This window comes from Schistocerca americana, chromosome 2, assembly GCF_021461395.2.
Source record: "Schistocerca americana isolate TAMUIC-IGC-003095 chromosome 2, iqSchAmer2.1, whole genome shotgun sequence".
Classification (NCBI taxonomy): Eukaryota; Metazoa; Arthropoda; class Insecta; order Orthoptera; family Acrididae; genus Schistocerca; species Schistocerca americana.
The window spans coordinates 255,957,060-255,978,860 of record NC_060120.1 but is presented as its reverse complement, the minus strand read 5'-3'; the positions used below and the strand labels follow the sequence as shown (position 1 = coordinate 255,978,860).

At 39.6% G+C, this 21,801-nt stretch overlaps 1 protein-coding gene across 1 annotated transcript in view; it reads left to right on the top strand.

The window, feature by feature from the left end:
• The window catches only part of LOC124595174 (recQ-mediated genome instability protein 1-like), a 115,467-nt gene that overhangs the window by 37,274 nt on the left and 56,392 nt on the right, over positions 1–21,801 (top strand). The window contains exons 3-5 of the mRNA XM_047133786.1: positions 909–1,133; positions 1,219–1,352; positions 6,425–6,500. Of these exons, the coding sequence (XP_046989742.1) occupies positions 909–1,133; positions 1,219–1,352; positions 6,425–6,500 (435 nt within the window). The remainder of the gene's footprint in view (positions 1–908; positions 1,134–1,218; positions 1,353–6,424; positions 6,501–21,801) is intronic.

Below are 21,801 nucleotides of genomic sequence, written 5' to 3'. Positions count from 1 at the left end.
TCCCAAGTTTGAATCTCGATCCAGTCACTGTTTTAATCTGCCAGGAAGTTTCATATCAGGGCACATTTCACTGCAGAGTGAAAATTCATCATGGAAATTTACAGAACTGTCTGCCTTCACAACATCTGATACTTGTTGCTGAGCGGCCATTTAGATTCTGCCACTCATCATGAGTTCATCTCAAACTCCAGAGATGGGAACTACCTCTCCCAACATATCTTCCTCATCTTGTCACCAACATGGACACATCTCCCATTAGCATAATTCTCCCCCTTCCAATCCTCTTCTTATATCATTTTCCTAGAACCATTTCTTGTTTTGTTATTTACTCATTTTTCTTCCCCATCCACTTCTGTTTGCCCCTGTCACTTACAACATCCTCTTATCTCACTTTTCTCTTCTTACTCCCTTTCTGTTTCTTTACTGAATTATTCTTTCCAGTTTCCATTTTCTATTTTCCTCTTCAATCAGTATTTACTTCTCGCTTTTTCTGATGTATAATTCTGGATAACTGAAGCTGACAGTTATTAGTAATGTACTGCTTTTCTCCTTCTGTTGTCTCTTGACACCTTTTCCTTTATCTTTGCCCCTCTAGTCCTCACAGAAATGAGTTTCATTTCAGTCTAGGGTCTGAGTGACCCCCCCCCCCCCCCACACCCTCCTTTTCCATCACCGATGAAGGATCATCAAGTTTGAAAAAGTTGGACTATTATTTTATACTTTCTTTCGTAGTTATGTATTTCTGTTGGGAATTCTGGAAGTTTCATCTTATGAAGGTAGTATTGACCGGCCTTCCTGTCCCTTCTAATTTTAGTTGTTGTTAGTTATTGCCCAGTTCTGCAGCTGTGATTCATAAATAGTGTTTCAGATAATCTTTGCAAGTAAGGAGATAAAATTACTTGTTTCAGGTTGAATCAATGTGCGACATTGCAAAATCATTTTACTCACAGCTCCAGGCAATTCGAAATGTGCCACTTGAAAATGTTAAAGCGACTGAAAAGCAAAAGGAGTCATGGGAACCATCTGCAAAGAGGGTGCTGCAGTTGATGCTTTGTGATGGAGTGCAAGAAATAAAAGCTATTGAATACAAGCCTGTAAGAGCCCTTGACCAACAGATTGTTCCAGGATTCAAGGTTTGTGCTACAGTAGTTGTAATGCCATAGTAAGAAACCAATTGTAATTGGCAAAAAGTTTGGTAAATCAATTTTTATTCCACAGATACTCATTATTGGACCAGTGGATTGTCGCAGAGGAATTATCATGTTGGAAGAACGCAATTTGCAGCTAATTGGTGGAGAAGTTGATTCACTGCTTGTACCGAATGCACTAGAGAATATTTTGGCAAGGGCACTGTAAGAAATTTACAATTTTTTTAATTGTTAAATTAATATAAATATCATAAAACGGGGTGAATAGGATCACTTTTCATGTTCAAAGATGTGAATCTCCTCAACCAATTGATGTAAAGCAATGAAACAAAAGCCATTTTGTGTGTCTTCATCTGTAGTTTTGAATCCAATATATGGCTTTTTCTTTATTGTTTATGATGAATTTTAATAATTTTTTAAATGCTTTGATGAAGGTTGGGGTGAATAGGATCAGTCATAGTATTTTCCCAAATTATTCCATTAAGACACTTGTTTTGTGGTTAGGATCACTGACTTATTTTTTAAAAAAGTAAAAGATGATTGTGAAATAGAAAAAAGACGTATACATACGAATATAATTATTTTATTGAAAAAAAGAAATACATTTTACGCAGAAAACTTAAAATAACACTACACTTTATTCTAAAAACATGGGATCCACAAAATAGGTGGTTTGACCCCTTTGAATGTTAGTGACTTTTATCTTTCTCTCTACTTGTATTGGGTTCACCTCACATATATTGTCCACGTCTGAGAAAACAAAGACAGTGTTCTTTTTCCCAACCCTTTTTCAAAGGCACTTAACAGCCATTGCTGACTCAGTTACAGTGATAATTGTGCCTATGAACCTCCTGTGTCCCTTTTTTTTTGTCAAATCTAACAATGACAAAGTCACCAGGCTGAAGTTCATAAGGTGAAAAGACTTCATATCCACTGATTGTGCTTGTGCCCTCGCCTAGGTTCTCACATTCATTGGTGGAGAGAGTTGGTGAGCCATTATCTCCAGAAACATCATCACTTTTGTCTGAGGCGGTACTCTTTTCATCATCAGGGAAATCATGTACAGACACACTTTCCCCAGCCTGCACTGGAACCCTGGTTTTCCGTTGTCTCACAGGCCTTTTATCGCTCCCTCGAAATTCTTGGAGCAGTTCTATGAGGGCTCCATCAACATCCTGGGGATTTGCGGGTCCTTCACCATCATCTTCAACACCAGGAACTCTGCTAATTACTCTCTCGGGATTGAATGGCAGAATCCCACATTTCTCGAAACCAGCCTGGATGTTTCTTTTGGCATTTACTTCCAGAGCCCTTACTAGCTGGTGTAGTAATCGGGGGAACATATCCTTTGGAATGGTGGTCTCCTTATGACCAGAACCCGACTTCCATTTTTGGAGAATGCTTCGCAGCTGGTCTTCAGTGTATGAAAAATGCCACGTCAAGAGGCTGAGTGAGATGCGTAGAGTTTTTAGGAAGAAAAATAATTCTTACACCATTCTCTTCACAAGCCTTGACTGAAGCTACTGAAAGATAAGTGGAAAGGTTGTCACCGATTAAAATTTGTGGGCCTTCTAACTTCCTATAATAAGGCAAAACGATTGTGGTAATCAGTCATCAAAACACTGAACCTCAAACCACCCACTTTCACTTCTATTAAATCTGGTGTCTTCGGGAGCACCATCCATCCATGAAGCATACAAGTGCTTTGAGTGATAAACAACATACAAAGGCAGCAGTTTTTCATTTGTTCCAGCAGCAAACATAATTGACGTTGGTGCTTTGGAGGTATTCATGACTCTCTCAGGATATTTTAATCCTCTTTTCGTAATCACTTTCGCATGTCCCATATCATCTGCTAAGTTCGTTTCATCGAAATTCACAATATTACTTGGGGAAACATCTTTAATTTCCTTCTTTAAATGATCAAAATATTCCCGCAGGACAGCTCTCGACACAGAAGCACATGCTCTTTTTATGTTCTGGTGCAGTCTTAGACTTAATTTTTCTTTTTGTTTCTTCAAAGCGCTAACAGTGAATTTGTGACCAGGAAAATTATTTTTGAATTTTCTTACAACTTTACCTCTCCGGTCCAAGAATCCATTGACAAACAATCACAGACTCAACACGCCAAAGGGATAGCCCCACTCGGCACAAATAGCGAGCCTGTCTGCAATCAACGCCTCTTCATCTGCGAAGAGTGCAGTTTGTCCCCCTTGGGGGTGCACATTCTTATTCCTCAAATGTCGGTGGAGAACTGTGTATGGAATGCTGAAATTTCTGGCAGCTTGCCTAATGCTGCTCCCTCATTTAACAGCAGCAATGGCTTGGGCTAATTCATCCTTGCTTCTCTTTGTGTAGGATTTCTCACGAGGATCAGGACTGTAATTTCTGGGCATTTTAATCAGCCTGGAAATTAAATAGAACGAAACATTCAAAACACAGGCAGGTAATATCCCATAACCAAATGTAAGCCCGATAATAGTGTTATTTTATACTGATCCTATTCACCCCATTTTTTAAAAAAAAGTGTGTTCGTTCGAGCAAAATAAAATGAAATCAAGAAATATATTTAATACTCACCAAAAACTAAGGAGGACCTGAATTAGGAACACATTTCTTGGTAGAAGCACTGATTTTGATGATACACAACTCCGGACCACACACCACTGTATACCAAGTTTTCGGAACATGGGAATCCCTGCCCACATATTTACAGTGCTCTAGAAGCCAGGGTAGCCACTATTGAAACACAAAGTGATCATCAATATGTTCCTCAAGGGCAATACTGCCGATGGACGCACTGGTTTCCAAATTTTATTATGATGCTGTGTAGTTTCTATTGTTTTAAAGTTTTTCAGTTTTCACCCCATTTTATGGTACAAATTGTTTAAATGAAACTTCTTGTTTTTCCATTCCTCGCACCTCTTGTTTTGGGTGTACGTATGCGCGCTTGTGTTTGTATTTGTGTGGGCGCACACGAGAGAGAGAAAGAGAGAGAGAGAGAGAGAGAGAGAGAGAGAGAGAGAGAGAGAGAGCAGCATATTTTATCACATAAGTAAAACATAAATAAAAGGCCAGGTGTGAGCTCTTATATTAGTTTAACATCGATCTAAATTTTCGAAGATCTCGGTATACATGAAGAAAAATTGGAATTGGCTAAACCAGTTTCGATTTATGATTCATTTTGAATAGCTGATGGGTAGCTCTTGGATTAAGAAGGCATCAAAATTTGCAGGAAGTCGTGTCTAGAAGCCCCACGCACATGGGGACTCCCTGCAAATTTTAATCCAGTCTTCAGGCAAGAGAGTTATCCATAGGCTATTAAAAATGACTTATCAATCAAAACCATTTTAGCCAATAAAGATTTTAAGTGAGAATTTGACAGCAGTAAATATTATTGTTAAAAGAAATATGCTAATTGCTGCTTTTAATCACTGTTGTGAAAGAAATGTAGAGAGGTAGTGGGGGCTGTAGAATAAGTGGTAAAGTGTTCAGCAACATGTATTGTTGATGAGAGATGGAATGTGCAACGGGAACAAGCAGTGAAAGTGGAATTTCGCTTTTCCATATTTCACATGGACACCATTGTTTGTCAGTATTAATAAATGGTTAATCTTATTAAATGTGTGACAAATATTTAGTTCAAAACCTGAAAAGCAACATTGTCCTCATTGGTCTACATTTGTACTCGTCAAGACACTGTCTTGTTGCATTAATGAATCATGTTCGGGAATAATGCTTCTAGGTAAGCCTCCATATAGATCCAAATATCTCTGTTACCGTTGCAGTCAGTATGCAAGATTGATATGGAGGAAAATAATAGGTTTCTGAAAGTCTAATTTGTGATTTGTGGGAAGACCATTTAAATAGTCGATGATTTGTGTGGACACTACATCCAGTTGCATTATTATGTTTTTAAAAAATGTTTATTTTCCCATTAACCAAATTTTGAGCCACAACAGGTGTATTACCACTTTCTCGACAGAGAGAAAAATGGCTCCCATTTACTTAAATACTGACATCTTGGGTTGTCGGGTGTTCTGCCGGATATCAGCGTCGTACACCCGACAACCCAAGATGTCATTAGATCGCCGGGAAAGCCTGAAGAGTTACTTAAATACTGTCACCCATTGTCACCCTGGCCTTGACTGTCTCCACTAAGGTTATACTGTACTCAACCTTTATTTAGAACAAACTGCCATTCATCACACCAAATAGAAATTCTGCCGAACTCATCCTGTGTCCTCCTACAGTCACTCAAAAATGACACTTTCCCGCACACTATTGCATCACCAGCAGTTGCACATAGCTGCTCATCCTACCTGTTAGATCATTTATTTATGTAGAGATAGAAAGTGGTCCTATCTTACTTCCTTGGGTCACTCCTGATGATTCCTTTGTCTCTGATAAACACTTGACTGTTCAAGCCAGCTTATTGGCTTCTCGTACTTAAAAAGTCTTTGGGCCACTCCAGTATTTGAGACACTGTTCCATATGCTGGAAACGAGGAACAGTCCACAGTTTGGCACTCCCACCCTCCCACAACTCTACTGAAAGCGTTTGTTTAGCTGTTGGTTTCATGGACACTGTGATTTCTTTTAATATTAAATCTCATTTCTCACCCATCAATTACAATCATACCATTACTAGCTGTGATGAAAAAATTGATCTTGATCATTTATGAATTATTATTTCTGGATCATTTTCCTTACTTATTCTCTCTCTCTCTCTCTCTCTCTCTCTCTCTCTCTCTCTCTCTCCCCCCCTCCCCCTCCCCCCTCCCCCTCCCCCTCCCTCCCTCCCTCCCACCACACTCTTCCCTGTTGCCCTCCCCCTCTCCACTTTTGCCCCTCCTCCCCCTGACAGCAGAATCTTAGAAATAATCAAGTACTAGATATTCAGCTGTGTTTTCTAATTTTTAATTTAATTTCAGAACAAATTTTAACTTGCAGTGTAGCTGTTTATCGCATGTGCCCATCCTCTGTATTTGATCTGGTGCTTTAGTGGGGTATTTGTTGCTATTGTGATGTTCTGTGTTTGGAAACCGGACAAATATTTCTGTTGTACTGTATCTGTTTTAAAAATCTATCTATACTACCATCTTTGATGACGTAAATCTGTTCTTTCCAGGTGGCCTTGTAAATCAGAAACCAATTAGCAACATAATTGGCAGCTTGAAGCACAGTCATAATTTTGTGTTTTTCAATTTAAGTTTGAGATTTTCTGACATTGTATAAGAATCAGTCTATGTGCCAATTGTTATAAATCTTTTTCAGGAACCTTGAAGAAAATCCAGATCCTTACAATTGCCAGACTGATACTCCAGCTCAGAACAGCATTCGAACAACAAATGTAAGTTTTACTTTCATGTTTATTATATTTATTTTCATGTCATATTGTTTGGCATAAATTTATGGATTTTACTGTTAATCATTTAGTTTCATTTCCTAATCGAGTTGTTCTGAAACACAGCCCAGGTAATGATGATACTTGCAGTGTATTGTTTTATTCCATCTTTAAAACGGAGAAAATACCACAATCACTGCCATTTCGACTTTACGTTTAAGGTATGCAGTGGGATCATAGAAATTTTTATTGCACGCAATACAATGTGTCCCAGGTGGAGTGATCGAGGTCAGAGATATGACAAGAATGCACATTACCTTATTGCTGGTTTGTTTATGGCAGTACAATTACAATTAATTTGCCACAAAGATTTCAAGACCTTATGGCATTAGGTTTTTGTTTGTGGGGTTGGATGAAATCAGAGAGGAATACGAACAAAATGTGAATTCGTGAGATGAGACGCTTGGTCACATCATAGACGATGCCGCCCTTATTAAGGAATGTGCAGAGGCACTCAGCCAAGCAACACAACATGTTCTCCCAAGAGTATGCATTAAAGTTGATGAGGGGATACTCGAACATTTGTTGTGAACTGTAAAACAGTTGTACTGTGAAAAGTACAATATCATTTAGAGGTGAATGTAATAACCCTTTGACTGCTAGGGACGTGTTAACTCGTCATGCCTCGCCGTTCCCCTGGCGCGCTCGACTTGTTTAATCTCGGCCCCCGGCTTTCCCTGCAGTGCTAAGGATGTGTTGACGCTTAGTGTGACACTGGCCTTTCCACCTATAGGGACGAGTTTAGGTGCACTGAGTCACAGCTACTTGAGCATGACAGACAGAGCTGTCATTCCACCCTGCTCTTCCAGTAGCTGTTCAGTGGTCTGACTGTATAGTTTGACAGTGTGTATGTGTTTGTTTGCTGTGTCCCCTCTTTTCAGAATTCGAATTTGCTTCCCGTGTTTTCTTGTTTTCTACGGGAGAAATGTCACATCGCCGTATTGTACAGGTAAAGAGATCCTGGATATGCTCACTAGGAGCAACAGTGAGTGTGAATTATCTGATGTTGCTAGTAATGATTAGTCTTCAACAGAATCTCGAAACTGTAGTCCTCATCCCTTGGCATCAGAGGGGAGAGGAAGAGTTACAGTCAGCACTTCCTCTTAATACAAGGAATTATAGAGTGGCAGTGAAATGGTTCAGAAAAGAGCGTGCCTAAGTGACATGTTTGACTGGAAAGAAATCGATTTCCAGTTGTTAAACCGTTACTTTGATTACTCGAGTTCAGGACACAAATATCAACTAGATACTGACCCAAGCATTCTTTCATTTTTTGTGATATTTATGTCTGAAGAACTGTTGCAACTTATTGCAGACAAAATAAATTGTTTTTTCATTTACACCAGAGAAAATACTACAGAATCTGTGAATTCTCGACTGTCAAAGTGGAAAGACACTCTATTTGAGGAAATGTATTGTTTTGTTGCTATTGCTATCTAATGGTGTAAGGTAAGAAGTTAAAATTTTGTGATTATTGGTCCAGAGATACACTTTTGAGCACGCTAGTTTTCAACTAAGTTACGTCCCGAGATTGTTTTTGTCTGCTTCTGAGAATGCTACACTTCAGTGGTAACTCTGCGAGTTCTAGAGGTGACAGTCTATTTAAAATTAGGACGATCATTGACAAAATTCGTAAGACATTTCGTAATTCATTTCCTCCACATCGCAAACTTTATATAGATGCAAGTCTCTTGCTGTTAAAAGGACTATTAGCAGTTTATTCCAACCAAACGAAGTAGGTTCAGAATAAAGATATTTGTACTGTGTGACTGTCAGAATGGGATATTTTGGATGTTATTGTACATACAGGCACAAGAACAGAAATTGGGTTCAGCCGTGCGGAGCGGCCACGCAGTCTAGGGACGCCATGTCACAGATTGCGCGGCCCGTTCCACCGGAAGATCGAGTCCTCCCTCGAGCATGGCGGTGTGTGTGTGTGTGTGTGTGTGTGTGTGTGTGTGTGTGTGTGTCTGTTGGTCTTAGTTTTAGTTAGTTTAAGTATTTGTCAATGATAGTCCTAATTTTAAATATAGTGCAGATGAAATATCCTCTGTACAAAATTCTACCAGGGTGCTTTCTATTTTATTCCTTTCCCCATTCCTCATTCACCAAGTATTTTTCCTTCTCTTCCTTTTCCTCCTGTTGAATTCCTATCCCCCATCACAATTAAATTTTCATCTCCCTTAACTAACTGAATAATTTCTTTTATCTCATCACATTTTCTTGAATCTCTTCCTCATGTGCAGAGCTAGTTGCATATAAACCTGTTCTACTGTGGTGGGTGTGGTGTTCGTGTCTTATCTTGGCTATGATAATGCGTTCAATGTGTGTTTCATATATTTAGCTATGCGCTGAAAAAAGGCCACTGTTTGTACTCATTATCCGGTAAATCTGATATTCAATTCCGGGCTTGTCAGTATTTTTGTGTGTAAAAAGGCACATAAAATATTGTAATTAAATTGCGATAAAGGAAAAACATTTATTTGTATTTTAACACTAAATTTCAGGAAGTATGGATTAAGGTAATAGATTTTTCTCAAGTTTTTACAGTCTTTTACTGCATTTTGCCAAGATTCTTAAAATGGTTTAAATATTGCAAGTTCTCTTTCGTTGAGCCGTGTTACATCTTCTTAAATACAGGATCTTGTCCAATTTCCCTGTTTAATATTTGTAAAGTGTCATTCCCTAGTACTATGTGATCACTTTTGCCAAACTAAGGACTCTCATTTTACAAAATCCAGTGAATATTCAACTTTTGTATCCATGAGTATCTTGTCTGTTTCGAACTAGATTTTCTTTTCCTTTTCTTTAATTGGCTGCAATGAAAATGGTTGGAAAATGATACTGCAGATACATATAGGTAGCGACAGTTTCTACTTGCAAATTTGCATAATAATGTCCTCAAGAACATCGCCCCTGTATAGACCCTCTATACAGGGTGTTACAAAAAGGTACGGCCAAACTTTCAGGAAACATTCCTCACACACAAAGTAAGAAAATATGTTATGTGGACATGTGTCCAGAAACGCTTACTTTCCATGTTAGAGCTCATTTTATTACTTCTCTTCAATTCACATTAATCATGGAATGGAAACACACAGCAACAGAACGTACCAGCGTGACTTCAAACACTTTGTTACAGGAAATGTTCAAAATGTCCTCCGTTAGCGAGGATACATGCATCCACCCTCCGTCGCATGGAATCCCCGATGCGCTGATGCAGCACTGGAGAATGGCGCATTGTATCACAGCCGTCCACAATATGAGCACGAAGAGTCTCTACATTTGGTACCGGGGTTGCGTAGACAAGAGCTTTCAAATGCCCCCATAAATGAAAGTCAAGAGGGTTGAGGCCAGCAGAGCATGGAGGCCATGGAATTGGTCCGCCTCTACCAATCCATCGGTAACCGAATCTGTCGTTGAGAAGCGTACGAACACTTCAACTGAAATGTGCAGGAACTCCATCGTGCATGAACCACATGTTGTGTTGTACTTGTAAAGGCACATGTTCTAGCAGCACAGGTAGAGTATCCCATATGAAATCATGATAATGTGCTCCATTGAGCGTAGGTGGAAGAACATGGGGCCCAATCAAGACATCACCAACAATGCCTGCCCAAACGTTCACAGAAAATCTGTGTTGATGGCGTGATTGCACAATTGCGTGCGGATTCTCGTCAGCCCCCACATGTTGATTGTGAAAATTTACAATTTGATGACGTTGGAATGAAGCCTCATCCGTAAAGAGAACATTTGCACTGAAATGAGGATTGACACATTGTTGGATGAACTATTTGCAGAAGTGTACCTGTGGAGGCCAATCAGCTGCTGATAGTGCCTGCACATGCTGTACATGGTACGGAAACAACTGGTTCTCCCGTAGCACTCTCCATACAGTGACGTGGTCAACGTTACCTTGTACAGCACCAACTTCTCTGACACTGACATTAGGGTTATCATCAACTGCACGAAGGATTGCCTCGTCCATTGCAGGTGTCCTCGTCGTTCTAGGTATTCCCCAGTTACGAGTCATAGGCTGGAATGTTCCGCGTTCCCTAAGCCACCGATCAATTGCTTCGAACGTCTTCCTGTCGGGACACCTTCGTTCTGGAAATCTGTCTCGATACAAACGTACTGTGCCACAGCTATTGTGCCGTGCTAATCCATACATCAAATGGGCATTTGCCAACTCTGCATTTGTAAACATTGCACGGACTGCAAAACCACGTTTGTGCTGAACACTAACCTGTTGATGCTACGTACTGATGTGCTTGATGCTAGTACTGTAGAGCAATGAGTCGCATGTCAACACAAGCACCGAAGTCAACTTTACCTTCCTTCAATTGGGCCAACTGGCGGTGAATCGAGGAAGTACAGTACATACTGATGAAACTAAAATGTGCTCTAACATGGAAATTAAGTGTTTCCGGACACATGTCCACATAACATCTTTTCTTTATTAGTGTGTGAGGAATGTTTCCTGAAAGTTTGGCCGTACCTTTTTGTAACACCCTGTATACTTCTTCCACTTTTCTGCTTTCCCTTCTTTGCTTAGAACCGGTTTTCCATCTGAGCTCTTGATATTCATACAAGTGGTTCTCTTTTCTCCAAAGGTCTCTTTAATTTTCCTGTAGGCATTATCTATATTACCCCTCCCTACGTTTGTCCTCTAGCCATCCCTGCTTAACCATTTTGCACTTCCTGTCGGTCTGTGTTTGAGACGTTTGTATTCCTTTTTTGCATGCTTCACTTACTGCATTTTTGTATTTTCCCCTTTCATCAATTAAATTCAGCATCTCTTCTGTTACCCAAGGATTTCTACTAGCTCTTGTCTTTTTACCTACTTGATCCTCTGCTGCCTTCACTATTTCATTCCTCAAAGCTACCCATTCCCCTACTGTATTCCTTTCCCCCATTCCTGTCAATTGTTCACTTATGCTCTCCCTGAAACTCTGTACAACCTATGGTTCCTTCAGTTTATCCAGGTCCCATCTCCTTAAATTCCCATCTTTTTGCAGATTTCTTCAGTTTTAATCTACAGTTCATAACCAATAGATTTTGGTCAGAGTCCACATCTGCCCCTGGAAATGCCTTACAATTTAAAACCTGGTTCCTAAATCTCTGTCTTACCATTATATAATCTATCTGAAACCTTCTTGTATCTCCAGGGTTCTTACATGTATACAACCTTCTTTCATGATTCTTGAACCAAGTGTTAGCTATGATTAAGTTATGCTCTGTGCAAAATTCTACCAGGCGGCTTCCTCTTACATTTCTTAGCCCCAATTGATATTCACCTACTACATTTCCTTCTCTTCCTTTTCCTACTGTCGAATTCCAGTCACCCATGACTATTAAATTTTTGTCTCCCTTCACTACCTGATTAATTTCTTTTATCTCATCATACATTTCATCAATTTCTTCATCATCTGCAGAGCTAGTTGGCATATAAACTTGTACTACTGTTGTAGGCGTGGGCTTCGTGTCTATCTTGGTCACAATAATGCGTTCACTATGCCGTTTGTAGTAGCTTACCCACACTCCTATTTTTTTTTTATTCATTATTAAACCTACTCCTGCATTACCTCTATTTGATTTTGTATTTATATCCCTGTATTCACCTGACCAAAAGTCTTGTTCCTCCTGCCACCGAACTTCACTAATTCCCACTATATCTAACTTTAACCTATCCATTTCCATTTTTAAATTTTCTAACCTACCTGCCCGATTAAGGGATCTGACATTCCACGCTCCGATCCGTAGAATGCCAGTTTTCTTTCTCCTGATAACAACAGCCTCTTGAGTAGTCCCCGCCCGGAAATCCGAATGGGGGACTATTTTACCTCCGGAATATTTTACCCAAGAGGAGACCATCATCATTTAATCATACAGTAAAGCTGCATGCCCTCGGGAAAAATTACGCCTGTAGTTTCCCCTTGCTTTCAGCCGTTCGCAGTATCAGCACAGCAAGGCCGTTTTGGTTAGTGTTACAAGGCCAGATCAGTCAATCATCCAGACTGTTGCTCCTGCAACTATTGAAAATGCTGCTGCCCCTCTTCAGGAACCACACGTTTGTCTGGCCTCTCAACAGATACCCTTCCTTTGTGGTTGCACCTATGGTACGGCTATCTGTATCGTTGAGGCATGCAAGCCTCCCCACCAACGGCAAGATCCATGGTTCATGGGGGGGGGGGGGGGGGGGGCAACTGTATATGTTGCAGAAGTTAAATCAAGCAGTGGCTGATGCGTGAGTATAATGAAGAGAGTGAGGCTTACATAACGATGCAGGAGAATGTAGCTCAGCGACTTCACATGACATTTGACAAAAGACTACTACCACCCTATTATCTATCTGATGAATCGGCACGACTGTTTGCTGGCCCAAATGGACAACGCCAATCGGACTCCACTATTTCAGATTCTACTGTCGATGTGAAGGAGTTGCCGCAATCAAAAGCCCAGAATAACAGTAATGCTGGGTGTGCTAGCAGATCCAAGAAAGCTTCTCCCATGTGTCATTCTTTACAGTAAAATGATAGCAAAAAAAAACTGCTTGCAGGATGTTTCTTTAGAAGTCGAGGAAGGGGTTGTGACAAAGTGATCTGATGTTAGATTGGTTGAGGCTTATTTTTATTAGAATACCAGACTCTTTCCTTTACTGAAGGAAAATGCGTGTGCTGGGGTCTTGCAGCAGGGGGGCCGTTACCCCGAATGTTGAGTGTCTAATAGCAAATAATGACACAGGCATGGTAATAATTGCTGGCAGCATGACCTTAAAACTTCAAGAAGTGCCTGTTGTTATGAATAGACCTTTGGAGAATCTCCTGCGACAACTTCACAGCGAGTGGATTTTTCAATCAGACCATACTATCGCTCCAGGAGGGAGTTTAAAGAAACCGCCAGTACAGTGAAACCTTTATTTTATGTTTTTGTGTGGTCCAGACTTTAAAAAAAAAGCAAAATTGAGGAAAATGCAGAACCAAGGCAAATGTTTAAAACCCCCGAAAATATGAGCAAAACTACATGTAATTGGCATATATGATTGAAAATCTCAATCCTCTCTACTACTTCATATATAATCTGACTAAGTAAAGGAAATTAAATGTACAATACAATTTTTATACAATAATTTGTGGTAATGAGTTTAATCAGATGTGTAGCAGCAAGTAAAAACTCATCAAAAATTGAAATTGGTATCAGAGTACAAGGTAATCGAGCTGTTTTGTGGCATGTCACAGCCACAAATTATTCATCGAAATCACATGTTTTTGAGAAAATATCCTTTGTGCTCACCCAGAAAAAAGGAAAAATTGATGAACATGTTGAATTAAGCCAAAAACATTACAGCAGCTAAGTGGTTAAACCATAAGCATAAATGCAGACATCTACTTAATGACATACTTTGTCACCATTGCTGCTGCTGTTTAACACTATTCTTATGAGCCACACTTCATATGCTCACCACCATTAAAGTGTTATTTTAAGCTAGATGAAAGAAACAGAGACATTAAAACCTGAGTTTACTTCCCCAACTGATGTTGCAGGCTTATTAGAAGTCGGCTCAGTGAATTAGTGTACGCTGTGTAAAATGTAAATTTGAAAGAAAGCTCAGGTGCTACAGTTTCACTTCATACCCTCTATCACTACTGCTAATCTTTATGATCTACAATGTAGGGTGTAAAGTATGTATATGAGTAGCGTATGTTGTAGTTGCAACTGTATCATGTCAGATTTTAACTTGAAAGTCCTTAAAATGTGCTATCGCTTCTATTTCTGGGTGAAATCTCTGTCATAGCACATGATCTGCATGAAAAGTGTATTTTCAGCATTTTAAAAAGTGATTTCACCCCTACCAGCACTCCTGTCGCTCAAGGGTCACTCCCTCTCTCCACATATCTAGTAGGCGAGCTCATTTTACGTGTGTTATTGTGGTGTGATGGCTGTGCTGGCTATTGGTTGACTTAACAAGTTGCCAGCCAATAAGCGTTCGCTAGTTGGAAATAGGTGACGTTTCCTCGATTGTGACGGAGCATATTCTTTGAAACTCAGTGTTTGAATTTAGAAGTTTGATGATTGATATTGTTGCTCAATAAAGTACATTGGATATGTGCAAAAAGATGAGACTGAGTTATAAGTGGCACAAGAAAAGGTAGTAGGTGGGCCCCTTCAGAATGCATTGCCACTTTACAACGTCCGTTTTGTTTTTCCATTACCGCTGCAACCTAGCAGTAGTCATATCATAATTGTGCAGCGAAGCTAAATGTTGTAAGTTGTTTGGCAACACCGATCATGGAGTACATCAGCATTTCCTTTCTCACATCTCCCCTCCCTGCAGTGGCCTAAAATATTTGCTCAACTCTGCCACCCCCTGTGGTGTGATCCATCTACCCTCTGTGCCACTGATAACTTGTTCAGTAACATCAAATGTCAATATGAAGAAAACGGGAAAGTGAGGCATCAAGTAAGAACTTAAAATTGAGGTAAACCTTACTAGGAAGAAATGTAAAATGAAGGAATTTTTAGCATTGATTGTATGGGTTTTTCACGAGGGTTAATAATTTATTGTGTAGAATCGCGAAAAATGTAAAATTGAAGTTCCACTGTATCCATATTGGGCCAGTGAATCATTATTGTTTGGAGCAGAATCACAAGAACGTTATTATGAAAGGATTCAAAATTTGTTGGTTATCCAGAGCTATGGAAAGCTCAGAAATTTTGATATATTTTGGGAGGAGTACCAGGAATGAAGAAATGGCAGGAGATTTGCAAATGATGTTCATGATATAGTGATTATTATTATTATTAAAAATAGCAATACCACAGACGTCTTAGATAGTAAGCAGAAAAAGGAACTGACAATATAAATTATTGTAAACCATTTCTTTTTGTTTATGTTATTTCTTCTTGTATTATCAAATGTAGAAATCAGTAAATGGAAAAAGGATTGATTAGATATAATGTTAACAATTTTTGGTGTATACTGTATGTCTTAAAATAGTTTATAATTCTGTTTGGTCAGAATACATTGTTGTTGTTGTGGTCTTCAGTACAGAGACTGGTTTGATGCAGCTCTCCGTGCTACCCTATCCTGTGCAAGCTTCTTCATCTCCCAGTACCTACTGCAACCTACATCCTTCTGAATCTGTCTAGTGTATTCATCTCTTGGTCTCCCTCTACAATTTTTACCCTCCACATTGCCCTCCGATACTAAATTGGTGATCCCTTGATTCCTCAGAACATGTCCTACCAACCGATCCCTTCTTCTAGTCAAGTTGTGCCACAAATTTCTCTCCTCCTCAATTCTGTTCAATACCTACGCATTAGTTATTTGGACTACCTATCTATCTTCAGTATTCTTCTGTAGCACCACATTTCAAAAGCTTCTATTCTCTTCTTGTCCATGCTATTTATTGTCAATGTATCACTTCCATACATGGCTACACTCCATACAGATACTTTCAGAAACTACTTCCTGACACTTAAATGCGTACTCAATGTTAACAAATTTCTCTTCTTGAGAAATACTTTCCTTGCCATTGCCAGTCTACATTTCATATCCTCTCTACTTCGACCATCATCAGTTATTTTGCTCCCCAAATAGCAAAACACCTTTACTACTTTAAGTGTCTCACTTCCTAATCTAATTCCCACAGCATTGCCTGATTAAATTCGACTACATTCCAATATCCTCATTTTGCTTCTGTTGATGTTACTCTTATATCCTACTTTCAAGACACTGTCCATTCCGTTCAACTGCTCTTCCAGATCCTTTGCTGTCTCTGGCAGAATTACAATGCCATCGACAAACCTCAAAGTTTTTATTTCTTCTCCATGGATTTTAATTCCTACTCCAAATTTTTCTTTTGTTTCCTTCACTGCTTGCTCAATATACAGATCAAATAACATCGGGGATAGGCTACAACCCTGTCTCAGTCCCTTCCCAACCACTGCTTCCCTTTCATGCCCCTCGACTCTTATAACTGCCATCTGGTATCTGTACAAATTGTAAATAGCCTATCACTCCCTGTATTTTACCCCTGCCACCTACAGAATTTCAAAGAGAGTATTCTAGTCAACATTGTCAAAAGCTTTCGCTAAGTCTACAAATGCTAGAAACATAGGTTTACCTTTCCTTAATCTATCTTCTGAGATAAGTTGTAGGGTCAGTATTGCTTCACGTGTTCCAACATTTCTATGCAATCCAAACTAATCTTCCCTGAGGTCGGCTCCTACCAGTTCTTCCATTCATCTGTAAAGATTTGGCATTAGTATTTTGCAGCTGCGACTTATTAAACTGATAGTTGGGTAATTTTCGCATCTGACAACACCTGCTTTCTTTGGGATTGGAATTATTATATTCTTCTTGAAGTCTGAAGGTATTTCGCCTGTCTCATACATCTTACTCACCAGATGGTAGAGTTTTGTCATGGCTGGCTCTCCCAAGGCTATCAGTACGTCTGACGGAATGTCTTCTTCTTCTTCTTCTTCTTCTGGGGCTTTGTTTTGACTTACGCCTTTCAGCACTCTGTCAAACTCTTCACACAGTGTCATGTCTCCCATTTCATCTACATTTACTTCCTCATCCATTTCCGTAATATTGTCCTCAAATACATCACCCTTGTATAGACCCTTTATATACTACTCCTACCTTTCTGCTTTTCCTTCTTCGCTTAGAACTGGGTTTCCATCTGAGCTTTTGATATTCATACAAGTGGTTCTCTTTTCTCCAAAGGCCTCTTTAATTTCCCTGTAGGCAGTATCTATCTTACCCCTAGTGAAATATGCCTCTACGCCCTTACATTTGTCCTCTAGCCATCCATGCTTAGCCATTTTGCACTCCCTGTCGATCTCATTTTTGGGCCGTTTGTATTCCTTTTTGCACGCTTCATTTACTGCTTTCTTATATTTTCTCCTTTCATCAATTAAATTCAATATAGCTTCTGTTACCTAAGGATTTCTAATAGCCCTTGTCTTTTTACCTACTTGATCCTCTGCTGCCTTCACTATTTCATCCCTCAAAGCTACCCATTCTTCTTTTACCTTATTTTTTCCCCCTGTTCCTGTTAATTGTTCCCTGATGCTCTCCCTGAAACTCTGTACAACCTCTGGTTTAGTCAGTTTATCTAGGTCCCATCTCCTTAAATTCCCACCTTTTTGCAGTTTCTTCAGTTTTAATCTACAGTTCATAACCAATAGATTGTAGTCAGAGTCCACATCTGCCCCTGGAAATGTCTTACAATTTAAAACATGGCTCCTAAATCTCTGTCTTACCATTATATAATCTGTCTGAAACCTTCCAGTATCTCCAGGCCTCTTCCATTTATACAACCTTCTTTTGTGAGTCTTGAACCAAGTTATGCTCTGTGCAAAATTCTACCAGGCGGCTTCCTCTTGCATTTCTTAGCCCCAATCGATATTCACCTACTACGTTTCCTTCTCTTCCTTTTCCTACTGTCGAATTCCAGTTACCCATGACTATTAAATTTTTGTCTCCCTTCACTACCTGATTAATTTCTTTTATCTCATCATTCATTTCATCAATTTCTTCATCATCTGCAGAGCTAGTTGGCATATAAACTTGTACTACTGTAGTAGGCGTGGGCTTCGTGTCTATCTTGGTCACAATAATGCGTTCACTATGCCGTTTGTAGTAGCTTACCCGCACTCCTATTTTTTTTTATTAATTATTAAACCTACTCCTGCATTACCTCTATTTGATTTTGTATTTATAACCCTGTATTCACCTGACCAAAAGTCTTGTTCCTCCTGCCGCCGAACTTCACTAATTCCCACTATATCTAACTTTAATCTATCCATTTCCCTTTTTAAATTTTCTAACCTACCTGCCTGATTAAGGGATCTGACATTCCACGCTCCGATCCGTAGAATGCCAGTTTTCTTTCTCCTGATAACAACTGCCTCTTGAGTAGTCCCCGCCCGGAGATCCGAATGGGGGACTATTTTACCTCCGGAATATTTTACCCAAGGGGAGACCATCATCATTTAATCATACAGTAAAGCTGCATGCCCTCGGGAAAAATTACAGCTGTAGTTTCCTCTTGCTTTCAGCTCTTTGCATTGCCAGCACAGCAAGGCAGTTTCAGTTAGTTTTACAAGGCCAGATCAGTCAATCATCCAGACTGTTGCCCCTGCAACTACTGAAAAGGCTGCTGCCCCTCTTCAGGAACCATACATTTGTCTGGCCTCTCAACTGATACCCCTCCGTTGTGGTTGCACCTACGATACGGCTGTCTGTATCGCTGAGGCACGCAAACCTCCTCACCAATGGCAAGTTCCATGGTTCATTGTGGGGGGGGGGGGGGGGGGGTAACAAAGCAGGTCTGTATTCATTCAATGTCTCTTGTTGCGCCTCCTTGATAAGGACTCTAAAAGACTGGAATGATATTCTAGAATTTATCTCGGTAACATCTTGTGCCAAGCGAGACGGCGCAGTGTTTAGCACACTGGACTCGCATTTGGGAGGACGACGGTTCAATCCCGCGTCCGGCAATCCTCATTTAGGTTTTCCGTGATTTCCCTAAATCGCTCCAGGCAAATGCTGGGATGGTTCCTTTGAAAGGGCACGGCTGACTTCCTTCCCCATCCTTCCCTAATCCGATGAGACCGATGACCTTGCAGTCTGGTCTCCTCCTCCGCAACAACCCAACCCAACATCTCGTATGTGATTTCATCTATGGCTGTGGTGTGTGTCCCCAGAACCTTGCAACAAAACTGAGTTATCCATTTGCATTCTCTGATACTGATTTTTAGCTTTTTGCGCGCATTTTGAATTTTTCCTTAGCACTGCTCATAAATCATCAAACAATGTGACATGCTCAAGACATTCATCACTAATCTTATGATAAGGTGCCATACGGTTCTCTTTGTTGTTGACATTGTCTCGCATTTACCCATAGGTAAATAGCATTGACATTCATTGCACCAAGTGGATATTTTGTCTATGTTTGTCCACAGTTCCTTCTGACTGTCCAATGATGATTCTTTCATATACACACACACACACACACACCATTGTCAGTAATCAGTGTCAGAGTGTTACTGATTGTTGGCAACTTGAAAGAAGCTATACAAAAGTTCCAGTTCTGACCGTATTAAAACTCTACACAATACTAACTTTTAAATCATTTTTGAAAGAAAAACACTTGACTGCACCATTTTTTTTTTTTCTCCTTTCCTTGAGAGCTTTAGGGGAGCAGGCAGGAGAGGGGGGATACATGCCGCCCCTTCCCTCCGACTATGAGCTTACGTAGAAGCAGGGATGTTGTAATGTAAATCAATCTCATCTTCCCCCCCCCCCCCCCCCCCCCCCCAAAAAAAAAAAAAAAACAGCTTCTTCCTTTTTTTTAAAAAAAAATTAAGAAGCTGTCAATAAAACGATACTTCATTATGAAAATGAAAATTTAGTTAATACAAAATGCTCCATAAATAGCCTTCCACAATTTAAAAAGAGCCATCTTGTTTACTGTAACAGGAATTTGTTTTATTAATATTGTGTTTTAACTTTTCTTGCAGTGTAAGAAACACAGTTAAATAACATTTACGCTTCCAGAAAAAACGTAAACATGGTCTAGAATCACAGTGACTAAAATACAATTTAGTCCTTTTTGGAAGCATGCAGAAATTTATAGATCTTTACTAATTTTCTCAGCTCTCTTCTGTTCAAAATTACTTCTTAATTTTGACCAAACAAGCCCATAAATGGAAAAGATTTTCTAAATGGATGCAATGCTGGCAGGGCATGAACTGAGGCTTTTCACAGAATTATTAAACCCTATTGGTAAGTTTCCTTTTGTGTGTGTGTGTGTTCAGCTCCATTATCTTCCTACAATTTGTTTGGGTGGATCTATATTACAACTGCATCAGAAAACATAGTGCCATAAAAATAATCAAAATCAGCAAGCCTACGAGACATAAGACTTTCAATCCACTCTGGATGCATCTCTACGAACCAGTTTTCTGCACTTTCTTCTTGTTCAGTAATCTTCACCATCTGAATCTTGGATCTAACACATAAGTAAGATAAAGAAGTGCAGTTCATAAAGATGACCAAAATTATGTAGTAGCTGATACACAACTACCATTCATCACTATGCCAACATGAGGACTATTAAGTTATTAGTTTATGTAGACATGTTGAACAGTTTGCTTTCTTTTCAATCATTGATTATTACAGATGTTCCTTAATTCCTCATATATAATATTGGATATATCATATATAATTTGATATATAAAAAAAATGTACTCATGAAGCAGCAGCAGGGAAAACACATAAACAAGTTATGAAAATCTGCAAGTTTTTCAGAGCTAGTGGCTCCTCCTTCCGGCAGACGGATTGAAGTGAAAGGGGGAGGGATAAAGGAAAAGGACTGGCAAGGTTTAGTAAATGGTCAACATTACTGAAAAGTTGCCCAGAAACCTGGATCAGGGAGGGTTTATCACATGAGATGAGAAGGAAAGTTTGAATGTTGATGACTGCACTGGGCAAGGTTTGAAAACCTAAGAGCTGAAATAAGATAGGGTAATAAGCAAGACAGAGGTTATTGAAAACACATCATGCAAGAGTTAATAAGATTGGAAAGCTAAGTGCATTATATTATGTGGTAGACTGGTAGGAGATAGGCAGTCCAGAAAATAAAAGGTATAAAAAGCTAAAAGGGAGTGGAAAAAAGGAATCCAAATGGCATGTATGGTGAAACAGATACCAATGTCATGACCATCATGTTGTAGAGCATGTTCTGCAACAGGATATTGTGTGTTGCCTGTATACATTCTCTGTCTATGCCCATTCATCCTAATTGATAAGTTGCTGGTAGTCATACAAACATAGAAGGCAACGCACAATACGCTGTTGCAAAGCATGACAGTTGCAACCTCGATGTCCGTTGCACCACATGTGCCATCAGCATCCTCCTTCCTGACACCAATTTCTCAGAATTCCACAGGTGGGAACTGGCGTTACAACATGTGTGTGGTTCTTGCTATCCACATGACCCTAATTTACATCAGTTTGTTTGTCTGTTTTCTTTTCAGTAACTATTCCTTTTCTTCAGCCCCTTTCAGTTTTCTATATCTTTTATTTTCTGACCTGTCTACTGCGTTTAATGCACTAAGCTTTCTGCTCATATTAATTCTTGGATGATGATTTTCCTATAATTCCTATTTTGCTTATTTCCTATCTTTGACTCACATTTTCAAATCTTCCCCTATGCATTTACCAGCAGTCAGA